Raw genomic sequence first — 13,454 nt, forward strand, 5'->3', positions numbered from 1 at the left:
TCAGGGTTAGTTTGGCAGCTGGGGTGAAAGAGGAGTGAATGCGATAGAGGAAACCAAGTCTAGATTTAACTTTAGCCTGCAGCTTTGATATGTGCAGAGAGGACAGTGTACCGTCTAGCCATACTCCAAAGTACATGTATGAGGTGACTACCTCAAGCTCTAAACCCTCAGAGGTAGTAATCACACCTATGGGAAGTGGGGCATTCTTCTTACCAAACCACATGACCTTTGTTTTGGAGGTGTTCAGAACGAGGTTAAGAGTAGAGAAAGCTTGTTGGACAGTAAGGACGCTTTGTTGTAGAGCATTTAACACGTAATCCTTCTTTTGAAGCAGGACAGTTTTTCTTCTGAAAAGAGCAAACATCCTTTTATTCAAAAGGGAGTCAAGGAGTGTGAAAAGATTCCCCCAATCTATCTGTTCATCTATGCAGTTTGTCTCTATGTCAGGTTGGAAATAAAGTTCCATTTTGTATGTATTTTGTCTGGAGCAACTGTATTGTTTAAAATACTATGATGAACTTCAGCCCAAATAGCCTACTGTCAAATCATGTCACTTTATTTAGGTTGACTGGGTCACTATGAGGACTACTCTGAAACCAAGATTTTGGAGTTTGCTAAAGCTGCACTGTTTCATTGTTCTTACGGTACAAGTTAATATTTCATTATTGTCATTGTCACGGGTACTGCATACATTTTCCTGGCAAAGCTCACCTGACCTTCTGCTTTCCAAATGGGCGTTATTTTTACAATATTACACAATTTTGAACACACAACTTGAAACCCACCGGCTGAGTGAAAAGAGGAGGTGTGTTTAATATTTCTAGTTGAGGTGTGCCACTGAATATAAAGAGGAAGGATGGGAGTCTGAGCGCACAGTACTGACAGGTAAAGACAGGTGCGGCTTTAAGGTAAGATGATTCTGGCATTGATGCTCACAGACATATACATTTATGGAACAATATGCCCTGCTTTTAAGATATGACATGTTTGAAATGGCACACATCTCATTGACTAGGCTAGGCTAAGAAGTTACCGCTGTTTCACTGCATTTATGCCTAATCATGTGATGGGAAGTCAGTGACTGTTCATTTTTGTTGTTTTCATGCTTCCTAGTAATTTACCAAGGTATGAATTGCAAAGAGTGTGAGGTTGGGGTATCGAAAATACATTGTTTATTAATGTTTAAAATAATTTTCCGGACGTTTCTATGGCCAAATTTCAGCCATACTTAATCACTTATATCTACATGTCAACGAAGAAAGCATTATGTGCATGTTCAAAAGTAACATTTCCAATTAATATAGGATTTTTAGTGTGGAATAAAATATTGCAGTAGGCCTATGGAATATTTAGAATTGCTGCCATCTTTTACTTGCACTTATCAAAAGCATCAGAACTGTCAGTGGTCATGTGCAAAGTTCTGAAGAACCAACAGAACACTTCAACAACGGTTACAGAAACGTTTCTAAAAATTAGTGTTGGCACTCGGGTGACTGGTTAGGCCAGGGGGACTGGTTAGGCCAGGAGAAGAAATTGGTGAACAGGTGAACCAAACTAAGATGGTTTGGCAGAAGGAAGGAAACTGAGTTGGTTAGTCTCAGTCTGGTTGAGTTTTAATTGATTCATTGTGTGCTTGAATGAAAATCTGAGAACAAACAATAATAAATAAAATGCCATAATCCATAAATCAAATCATAAAGATAGTCACTATTCAATAATGGCAAACAATCAGAATTCATCCCGGTAGTTTCAACATGACATAATTCATTCTAACTAATTTCATAACTCAGACCAGAAAAAAATTGCTCTAATTAACAGAATTAATTCAGAAATAAAAGAGATAGGAAACGGAGTAATCAGCTCGATACTTTACCCGGCAACATAACAAAGGAAAATGTGCTCCGGGAGCCGTATATAGGTTTACAAACAATCGTGAAGCAACTCAAAACATTCACCCGCATCAGTGAAAACTGTCAAACAAAATACATGTCTATTTACTCATGTTTGCTTCTTGGATACACAAAGAAAACAAAAAGGATTCAGTGTTGCTGGAGAACCTGACAGATATCCAACAACAGATAAAAGTGGAGTTTTAATGCCAGCCTTTCCCAAAATACATTTTGGTCGCATTCCCCTGCTTAGATGTTGCATACATTAACCAATAGCTGCGTGCCATGTCAAAGACATTCATCGACTGACAGATTGCTATAACATATGATGTGGTTATTTGGTATGTAAAAATCCTATCTGGGTCAAATGAAGATCTTACGTCTGTAGCCAGGACACCGGGGTTAACACCCCTACTCACTATGACTGTGATATTGTATGTGGTTGTTTATCTACCTTAGTTGAATGCACCGACTGTAAGTCCCTTTGGATAAGAGTGTTTTCTAAATGACCAATATATAACAATTAACATGGTCAAAGTGTAACAGTAGTACTTTACGTCTGTCCCCTCGCCCCGACACGGGCGCGAACCAGGGACACTCTGCACACATCAACAACGGTCGCCCACGAAGAGTCGTTACCCATCGCTCCACAAAAGCCGCGGCCCTTGCAGAGCAAGGGGCAACACTACTTCTAGGTTTCAGAGCAAGTGACGTAACTGATTGAAACGCTACTAGCGCGTACCCGCTAACTAGCTAGCCATTTCACATCCGTTACACTCACCCCCCTTTCAACCTCCTCCTTTTCCGCAGCAACCAGTGATCCGGGTCAACAGCATCAATGTAACAGTAGTATAACTTTAGTGCGTCCCCTCGCCCCGACCTCGGGCGCGAACCAGGGACCCTCTGCACACATAAACAACAGTCACCCACGAAGCATCGTTACCCATCGCTCCACAAAAGCCACGTCCCTTGCAGAGCAAGGGGCAACACTACTTCTAGGTTTCAGAGCAAGTGACGTAACTGATTGAAACGCTATTAGCGCGTACCCGCTAACTAGCTAGCCATTTCACATCCGTTACAAAAGCACACTGGGTATTATACTAATGAGCTCCGCCCTCAAACAAGACCAAATTTGGTCGGTCTGGACCAAATCTGAATCAATCATAGATGTCCATGTTTCACAAGTTTGGACAGCACAGTACAGTAGAGCATAGTAGAGTACAGTAGAGTAGTGTCCAAACTTGTGAAATATCAATGCCTATATTTTGGTCAAATCAAGGCCAGTACGGATTCGACCAAATCGCAACCAATCATAGATGTCTACGTTTGTGGACGTTGTGGATGTTAAAATTAAGACCAGAGCGGACTGACGAAATTTCAACCACTTTTCTACGTGCATGGACGTCTCGTGTTGGTCGGTGATTTAGTGGTCTCTCCATTCATAATTGCCTTTATCTCGCTTTCAGATGAATCGACTTGTGGTTATCGTTGCGACACTCTTTGTCCCCACTACATACAGTGCTGCAGGCGGTTGTAAGTGATTATTCCATTATTATGTTGGACTGTGACTCTTCTATCAATGTTGTGACTCTGCATAACTTCTTCCCTTCTTCAATTTTAACAGTGTGGTGTTACCATGATCCTAGTTGTGGTAAGTATTGGTTTTACCTCCTGGTTACAGTGTAATTTGTATTCACAAATTTAAGTGATTGTGATGGCAGTGGATAATAGACTATAGAATTGATGTATTAGCATATTATATGACCCTTATAAAGCGACGGTACATTGACACCATGGTATGATTGATTCCATGTTAAGACGACACCACTTGGTCCACCATTGCCAGTGAACATTGTAATGGATCCCGTCAGTCTCCCATCAACATCGTCTCTGCATCGGCAGTGGGCGATGAAACCCTGACTTCCTTCACTTTCACCAAATACGGAGACAACTCTACGATGAAGAATATCAAGAACACTGGCAAAACTGGTGAGGAGAATGGATGGATGCCTTGCTTTCTCAATCCATACACACAAAGTCCCACTTGAGGATAATGTATGAACCAAACCAGGAACCCTTATGTGCAAAATGTAACCAATTCCTCTGTTTTGTTCCTCCTCTCTTTCTTTCAGTCAAAGTGGAGCTGAGGAGTGGAGTCCAGGTTACAGGTGGGGCACTGTCTGAGGCCTATGACAGCCTGCAGTTTCACCTCCACTGGGGGAATGGTACCTCAGTACCTGGGTCGGAGCACACAGTGGATGGAACACGCTACCCCATGGAGGTATGGGAGGTTCAACGCAACATTACTGCTTTCCGATTCTCTAACCTTCTCCAGAAGTGTCCCCTCATCTACCCCCCCCCCCCCCCCCCCCTTCAAGGATTTGTGCAAGCATGGCTGGAGGGAGTTTCCACCATATTGCAAGCACTAATCCATTACTTTTAAATGCATGTGTGGAAGTGTATTAGTACACTTTGGGAGAAGGGTTAAGAATCTGAATGTAGCCCATGTCACATGGGGTGTCACTTCTCATACTGATGCACATATAACACACTGAAATGGATCAATGTCAAGGTCTTCATTTAGCCTTAGTCCAGTCTGAATTAATTCCCCTCCAGCCAAACTGCATCCCTGCCACTTGGTTTACTAGAAAGCTGACAGATGGGGAGACGTAACCTCTCTCAAATTCATAAATGGTGAAATAATCCGACTGTTGTACTGAGCTCATGAGGCATTTATAAGTTCTATTCCTCAAGAATCATTGGGCATATATGTCATTAATTTAAATGACCCTTGAACAGCTGTACATATGGCAGATTGTAGTCCACCTTTTTAAATGTATCATTACAACATTTGAATTTTCCAATGGATTTAGATAACTTTTTACATCAACTGTTATGCTTCCCCTTTCAGTTGCACATAGTAAATGCAAAGTCTTCGCACAACGGTAACACGACCACGGCTGTTACAGACAGCACGGGACTCGCTGCTCTTGGATTCTTCATAGAGGTGAGTGAATGCTTTAACCTTCCTAGAAATGGCATCCATTTTTCCACAGTAGATTAGCATTTAAATGTTTTATTGATGTTTTTTTATGACTAAAGTCTTTGTTCTTCAAACAGGCCATGCCGGGTAATGCAACTGGTTCCCCAGCAGCATGGAATACTCTGACATCATACTTGGCCAACATCACACTAAAAGGTGAGAGGAGAGATTTGACTGGTTCTGATCTGATCAAGAACTACTTTTTCAAAATAAAGTTTGGAAGAGGATTTGGCATTAGTTTTCTCTTTGAATTCAAAATGAGTCATTTTCTTGTTCAATTTCAGTTGCATATGATTTCATATACGTTGTTTCTTTCTCTCTTCCTCAAGATGATATTGTAAACATTGCTCATGCTATTTCATTGGATGAGCTCCTGGAAGGGGTGGACCGTACCAAATACTACCGTTACCTTGGCTCCCTGACCACTCCAAATTGCAATGAGGCTGTGGTTTGGACCGTGTTTAAGGACCCGATCAAAGTCAGCCAGGACTTGGTGAGTTTGTACAACAATTTCACCAGAAACTGAACACCATTTCTACGTACCAGAAAATAAACATAGCTCCGACAAAAAACATGGACTGTATTCAATTATCTTTAAGTGCAGGATCCATTCCTTTATTTATTCTACTTATGAAACATTATAAAAGTAATGATTCAAAAATATTACCAAACATGATTTCATCTTTCATCTGGGGTGGTACAACAAAATTGATTGTGATGTATTAATTGGCTCTTCAAGAAGTCATGAACATACAGATCCCGTATCTTAATTTGAGACAGTTTCAAACAGCAGGAAATAGACCTGCAGCAAAAGGAAATATGAATTGTTATGTGGATTATAATTAAAGGACTTTTTTTATAGGGGTTGCTACATTTTTTCTTAAGGCAAATCAAGTCGGAAAATGTAATGTGGCGATTACAAACTTTAGAAGCCTTTTAAAAAACTCGAGCACACTAAAAGTTAGCATGTCATGCTGTGCAGGAAAATTCATGCAACAGGATGTACGGCATATGTACACATATTTCATACATTTCTTATTTTAATCACATTTTTAACCGAAATGCAATGACATGCCTTAAAGCTGTTGTTTTTGTGATCTATTTATGTATTTACTTGGAGAGCAATTGCCTCAAAGTTTAGTTGATTTCACATTACTTGGCAGCTCAACTAAAACTAGATGTTTAACTGACGTTTGTGCCCAGTGGGTAAAGCCATTGGACCAACCTGATGTCACACTTATGTCTATGATCCAGTAATTCATTAACCTTCTCCCCTCAGATTGATCTCTTCAGCACAACATTGCACATTGACCACAACTCCACCTCTGCCTTGATGACCAACGTCTTCAGGAACATCCAGCCTGGCAATGACTGGGTGGTGACGACCCAGGGCCGTCCAGCGTCGGGAGCCTCCACAATGTGCTCTTCTCTGGGCCTCATGGCCCTGGCCTGGATGCTGCTGAGGGTTTAGTGACGGCGAATAACTCCTTACCTGAAGTGCACTGCCATATCTCCATGAACCCTTAATCTACCAACACATTTTCCTTATATCGATTACCAACAAGGGTCATCTTGACCCCAAGGAGAAACTATTGGAAAAAGCAACAATCATAGCGAAATGTGTTTAATCCTTGGTTGGCAAATATAGCCCCAGGTTACAGAGTTTGCTACCAATGATGACTGTAAAATAAGCCCGAGCATTGAGTCAATAAAGAATGTAATTTTACTTGAGAGGTATGATTGATAAATTCAATGTAGTTTTGTTATTACATTGGCTATAGTGACTGCTCGTGCGCCCATGTTGTAGCCTGGCTGATGCGACTCACATGGTACACAGCGAGGGAGATCTGTGCCACACTGGTCTGGACTGGAGTCTGTTGTTGGTGCAGTATTCACGCAAAAGTTGGCTTGAGCTTTGATTGGTTCTCTCAACAACAACAAAATAATTCCTGTGGGCTTGAGACCTCTCATTGTTTGGATTTGAAAATCAAACAGTTGTATTTGAAGGGGCAGTGCTGGGGGGCTGTGTGGGTGTCCTTGTGAATGCTTGAGTGAGAAAGATACAGAGGAGAAAAAGCCTTTCCAGATTCTGAAGTCAGGGGAACTTCAAGTTTGTTGTCAGTCAGCCAGACTACCAGTGTCATGCTCAATTTCTCAAATATTCTGACATTTCTCCTGGAATGTACATGTGATAGTTAAGAGAATGAGACAAATGGATTGAGATAAGGGAGAGAAAGAAAGGCAGTAATGATGGTATCAATGCCATTTAAACTTGTGACATCACCTGTCTTGACATTTGCCACCACCTGTCCTCTCTGATGTTGGATTGTCAGTGTCTAACTTGTGCAGATACTCATATTCCATGGCATTTATTATCAGGTTTATCTGCTTTCTGGGAGACTGTGGGTGTGTTTCATGTGATAAGTGCACACGTCATTTCACTGAAGCACTGCCAAGATATCTGAAAGCAAGCTGCATTAGCATCAATGCAAGGCTGTACAGTCAAACTGTATGTTACACTTGTTCACATACCGTGAACTGCTTTGTGTGAATGACAAATGTAACAGATTGGAAGCCCAAATAAGTGTGTGTGGGGAGGTTCAGGGTTCAAAGTTGTGTAATACTGTAAAAGAACGTCTGATTGACGCTCAATTACCGTTGACCTGAACAGGGCCCAGGACCAGTGGAAGCAAAATTGCCCCACGACATCAAAGATCCACCACCAAATTTGAAAGTAAGTATGGGTTTGTTTTCTGCACATGCATCTTTCTTCATCACAAAACCTACCACCGTTATGAGTGGCCAAAGAGCTTTGGTGGGTTTTGCCTCGAAAGAAGTATGCATATGCCGAAAAGAGCACCCATACCTACTGTGCTGGTGGATCTTTGATGTTACTGGGCCATTTTGCTTTTACTGGTCCTGGGGCCCTTGTTAAGGTCAAGGCATCATTAACTTTACCCAGAACCACAGCCTGGTCTCATAGACTAGATGTAACATAGTAAAAGTAAATCCAGGACACTCAAAATAGTTTGATATGTTACGTTTGGTATGGTTACATAAGACAAATGGTTACTTAAGGCAAAAACGAAGTAGGGTGGTTGGTCGGGGTGGATGGGTAGGCATATACCGTAAGTACTCAGACACATTCCCTTTTGTTACGTTACAGCCTTATTCTAAAATGGATTAAATAAAACATTTTCCTCATCAATTTACACACAATTCCCCATAATGACGTAGCAAAAACAGGTTTTTGGAAATGTTTTAAAATGTATTAAAAATGAAAAACAGATAAAGCCTATTTACATAAGTATTGCTATGAGACTCAAAATTGAGCTCATGTGCATCCTGTTTCCATTGATAATCATTGAGATGTTTCTACAACTTGATTGGAGTCCACCTGTGGTAATTTAAATTGATTGGACATGATTTGGAAAGGAACACACCTGTCCTTATAAGGTCCAACAGTTGACAGTGCATTTCAGAGCAAATACCAAGTCATGAGGTTGAAGGAATTGTTCGTAGAGCTCCAAGACACGATTGTGTCGAGGCACAGATCTGGGGAAGGATACCAAAACATGTATGCAGCATTGAAGGTCCCCAAAAACACAGACGCCTCCATCATTTTGGAAGAAGTTTGGAACCACCAAGACTCTTCCTAGAGTTGGCCGCCCGGCCAAACTGAGCAACCGGGGAGAAGGGCCCTGGTCATGGTGGTGACCAAGATGATCAGTCTGACAGAGCTCCAGAGTTCCTCTGTGGAGATGGGAGAACCTTCCAGAAGGACAACCATCTCTGCAGCACTCCACCAATCAGGCCTTTATGATAGAGTGGCCAAACGGAAGCCAGTCCTCAGTAAAAGGCACATGACAGCCTGCTTGGAGTTTGACAAAAGGCACCTAAAGGACTCTCAGACTATGGGAAACACGATTCCCTGGTCTGATGAAACCAAGATTGAACTCTTTGGCCTGAATGCCAAGTGTCACGTCTGGAGGAGACCTGGCAACATCCCTTCGGTGAAGCATGGTGGTGGCAGCATAATTCTGTGTGGATGTTGTTCAGCTGCAGGGACTGGGAGACTAGTCAAATCATATCAAATTGTCTTGGTCACATACACATGGTTAGCAGATGTTATTGCGAGTGTAGCGAAATGCTTATGCTTCAAGATCCGAGTGTGCAGCAGTATCTAACAGGTAATATCTAACAATTCCACAACAAAATCTAATATCTAACAAATTCCACAACAAAACCTAATACATACAATCTAATAAAGGGATGGGATAAAAAATATATAAATATAAAATATATGGATGAGCAGTGACAGAGCGACTAAGATGCAATAGATACACCTTAGCCAAATACATTTAAACTCAATTTTTCACAATTCCTGACATTTAATCCTAGTAAAAATTCCCTGTCTTAGGTCAGTTAGGATCACCACTTTATTTTAAGAATGTGAAATGTCAGAATAATAGTAGAGATAATGATTTATTTCAGCTTTTATTTCTTTCATCACATTCCCAGTGGGTCAGAAGTTTACATACACTCAATTAGTATTTGGTAGCATTGCCTTAAAAATTATTTAACTTGGGTCAAATGTTTCGGGTAGCCTTCCACAAGCTTCCCACAATAAGTTGGGTGAATTTTAGCCCATTCCTCCAGACAGAGCTGGTGTAACTGAGTCAGGTTTATAGGCCTCTTTGCTCTCACACACTTTTTCAGTTCTGCCCACACATTTTCTATAGGGTTGAAGTCAGGGCTTTGTGATGGCCACTCCAATAACTTTGGAGTGGCCATCACAATCTTTCTGGCGCAGGCGTTCCGCTAGCGACCCACCTCGACAACATCCGGTGAAATTGCTGAGCACGAAATTCAAATTACAGAAATAGAAATATATAACATTTATGAAAATACAAGTGTCATACATCAAAATAAAGCTTAACTTCTTGTTAATCCAGCCGCGGATTTCAAAATGGATTTACAGCAAAAGCACACCATGCGATTATCTGAGGACAGCACCCCGCATATAAAAGTATGAAAAACATTTTTCAACCAGGCAGGTGCACAACGAAAGTCAGAAATAGCGATATAATAAATGCCTTACCTTTGAAGATCTTCTTTTGTTGGCACTCCAAAAGGTCCCAGCTACATCACAAATGGTCCTTTTGTTCGATAAAGTCCTTCTTTATATCCCAAAAAACTCAGTTTAGCTGGCGTGCTTCATTCAATAACCCACCGGTTTCCCTCCTTCAGAATGCATACAAATTGAATCCAAAACGTTACCAATAAACTTCTCCAAACAAGTCTAACAACGTTTATAATCAAACCTCAGATACCCAAATACTTAAATAAATGACAAAATTTAAGACGGAGAATCCTTATTGTCTTTACCGGAGATAAACAACAAAGAACACGCTCTCATCCACGCACATAAAAACACTACAGCCAAAACGGGAGCCACAACAAATTCAACTGCCCCCTAGCCCAAAGAGGTTCATCCATTTTTGCTTTAACTTTGGAAGTATGCTTGGGGTCATTGTTCATTTGGATGACCAATTTGCGACCAAGCTTTAACTTCCTGACTAATGTCTTGAGATGTTGCTTCAATATATCCACGTAATTGTTCTACCTCATGATGCCATCTATTTTGTGAAGTGTACCGGTCCCTCCTGCAGCAAAGCACCCCCACAACATGATGCTGCCACCCCCGTGCTTCACGGTTGGGATGGTGTTCTTCGGCTTGCAAGCCTCCCCCTTTTTCCTCCAAACATAACGATGGTCATTATGGCCAAACAGTTCTATTTTTGTTTCATCAGACCAGAGGACATTTCTCCAAAAAAGTACCATCTTTGTCCCCATGTGCAGTTGCAAACCGTAGTCTGGCTTTTTTATGGCGGTTTTGGAGCAGTGTCTTCTTCTTTACTGAGCGGCCTTTCAGGTTATGTCGATATAGGACTTGTTTTACTGTGGATATAGATACTTTTGTACTGGTTTCCTCCAGCATCTTCACAAGGTCCTTTGCTGTTGTTCTGGTTCATTTCTAGGAGACAGAACGCGTCTCCTTCCTGAGAGGTATGTCGGCTGTGTGGTCCCATGGTGTTTATACTTGCGTACTATTGTTTGTACAGATGAACGTGGTACCTTCAGGGATTTGGAAATTGCTCCCAAGGATGAACCAGACTTGTGGAGGTCTACAATTATTTTTTATGGGGTCTTGGCTGATTTCTTTAGATTTTTACCATGATGTCAAGCAAAGAGGCACTGAGTTTGAAGGTAGGCCTTGAAATACATCCACAGGTACACCTTCAATTGACCCAAATGATATCAATTAGCCTATCAGAAGCTTCCAAGCCATGATATAATTTTCTGGAATTTCCAAGCTGTTTAACTTCTACTTGGTCACCATCCCGGATCCGGGAGCATCCTCATCAGTAAAAAAAGCTGACTAGCATAGCCTAGCATAGCGCCACAAGTAAATACTAGCATATAAATATCATGAAATCACAAGTCCAAGACACCAAATGAAAGATACACATCTTGTGAATCCAGCCATGATTTCCAGCGAAAACACAATATGTATTTCTATTAGCTAACCACAATAGCAAAAGATATTTTCACCATTTTTTTACTGCATAGGTAGCTATCACAAAACCGCCCAAATAGAGATATAATTAGTCACTAACCAAGAAACAACTTCATCAGATGACAGTCTTATAACATGTTATACAATAAATCTATGTTTTGTTCGAAAATGTGCATATTTGAGGTATAAATCATAGTTTTACATTGCAGCTACCATAAAAAAATATCACCAAAGCAACCGGAATAATTACAGAGAGCAACGTGAAATACCTAAATACTCATCATAAAACATTTATGAAAAATACATGGTGTACAGCAAACGAAAGATAAACATCTTGTGAATCAAGCCAATATTTCAGATTTTTTAAGTGTTTTACAGCGAAAACAAAATATAGCATTATATTAGCTTACCACAATAGCCAACCACACAACCGCATTCATTCACCGCAAAGGTAGCGATCGCAAAAAAACAGCAAAAGATATAAAATTATTCACTAACCTTGACAAACTTCATCAGATGACAGTCCTATAACATCATGTTACACAATACATATGTTTTGTTCGAAAATTTGCATATTTAGCGGTACAAATCGTTGTTTTACAATGTGAATACGTAGTCAAAATGCACAAAATTATCCAGAGATATTTTGGACAGTCACCTAATCTAATCAAATAACTCATCATAAACTTTACTAAAAAATACATGTTGTACAGCAAATGAAAGATACACTAGTTCTTAATGCAACTGCTGTGTTAGATTTTTTTAAATAACTTTAGTACGACATACAGCTTACGTTATAGCGAGACAGCGCCCGCCAAAACGCTGGATAATAGAACTAAACATTTTCCACAGAAATACGAAATAACATCATAAATGGTTCCTACTTTTGCTGAGCTTCCATCAGAATCTTGTACAAAGAGTCCTTTGTCCAGAATAAATCGTTGTTTGGTTTTAGAATGTCCTCTTCGCCTGTCGAATTAGCAACCATAGCAAGCCATGTGGCGCAAAGATGTCCATCTTCACCAAACGCAGAGAACGGAAAACGCCAAAACTCCCGATAAACGTTCAATAATCTGATAAAACTATATTGAAAAAACATACTTTACGATGATATTATCACATGTATCATGTGATTAGACGTCTATACCGAACGCTATTCTGAAGCCAATGGCGATGTCCTTCCCGCGCCTTGCTTGACAAAGGAAATTGGGGTCACGTCATTCCAAGAGCTCTTGTTCGACCTCAGATCAAGCTAGACACCCCATTCCACCTCCCACTGCCTGTTGACATCTAGTGGAAGGCGTATGAAGTGCATGTATATCCATAGATTTCAAGCAAATGAATAGGAAGGCCCTGGAACAGAGCCTCGATTTCAGATTTTTCACTTCCTGACAGGAAGTTTGCTGCAAAATGAGTTCTGTTTTACTCACAGATATAATTCAAACGGTTTTAGAAACTTGAGAGTGTTTTCTATCCAATAGTAATAATAATATGCATATTGTACGAGCAAGAATAGACTACGAGGCAGTTTAATTTGGGCATGATTTTTTACAAAGTGAAAATAGCGCCCCCCTATTGACAAAATTAAAGGCACAGTCAACTTAGTGTATGTTAACTTCTGATCCACTGGAATTGTGACACAGTGAAGTTTAAGTGAAATAATCTGTCTGTTAACAATTGTTGGAAAGATTACTTGTGTCATGCACAAAGTAGATGTCCTAACCGACTTGCCAACACTATAGTTTGTTAACAAGACATTTGTGGAGTGGTTGAAAAACAAGTTATAATGACTCCAACCTACGTGTTTGTAAACTTCCGACTTCAACTGTAGGTATATTAATGTTCGAATTTAAACTCGATATAGGCTTGTTTGGGTGGAGTAGGCTAAACAGTTACAACCAAATGTTTTATTTGCTTGAGGTAGTCACCTCGAATTATGCTG

The 13,454-nt window shown here is 40.5% G+C and overlaps 1 protein-coding gene across 1 annotated transcript; it reads left to right on the top strand.

Annotated features, from left to right (window-relative positions):
* Window positions 1-847: 847 nt before the first annotated feature.
* Window positions 848-6,658, top strand: LOC139550376 (carbonic anhydrase 4-like). Its single transcript, XM_071361240.1, has 9 exons — window positions 848-908; window positions 3,356-3,422; window positions 3,514-3,540; window positions 3,708-3,878; window positions 4,022-4,170; window positions 4,801-4,896; window positions 5,010-5,088; window positions 5,262-5,425; window positions 6,212-6,658. Exons 2-9 carry the CDS (start codon window positions 3,356-3,358, stop codon window positions 6,401-6,403), a joined length of 945 nt encoding a protein of 314 aa, XP_071217341.1. The 5' UTR covers window positions 848-908; the 3' UTR covers window positions 6,404-6,658.
* Window positions 6,659-13,454: the final 6,796 nt, after the last annotated feature.

The sequence above is a fragment of the Salvelinus alpinus genome, chromosome 23, assembly GCF_045679555.1.
Source record: "Salvelinus alpinus chromosome 23, SLU_Salpinus.1, whole genome shotgun sequence".
NCBI classification, from domain to species: domain Eukaryota; kingdom Metazoa; phylum Chordata; class Actinopteri; order Salmoniformes; family Salmonidae; genus Salvelinus; species Salvelinus alpinus.

What these genes read in the sequence shown, in the direction of transcription:
- LOC139550376 (XM_071361240.1), top strand. Translation starts at nt 3,356, where the DNA reads ATGAATCGACTTGTGGTTATCGTTGCGACACTCTTTGTCCCCACTACA. An exon ending in GGCCAACATCACACTAAAAG is followed by an intron (nt 5,089 to 5,261) that starts GTGAGAGGAGAG and finishes CTCTTCCTCAAG; the next exon opens with ATGATATTGTAAACATTGCT. An exon ending in TCAAAGTCAGCCAGGACTTG is followed by an intron (nt 5,426 to 6,211) that starts GTGAGTTTGTAC and finishes TTCTCCCCTCAG; the next exon opens with ATTGATCTCTTCAGCACAAC.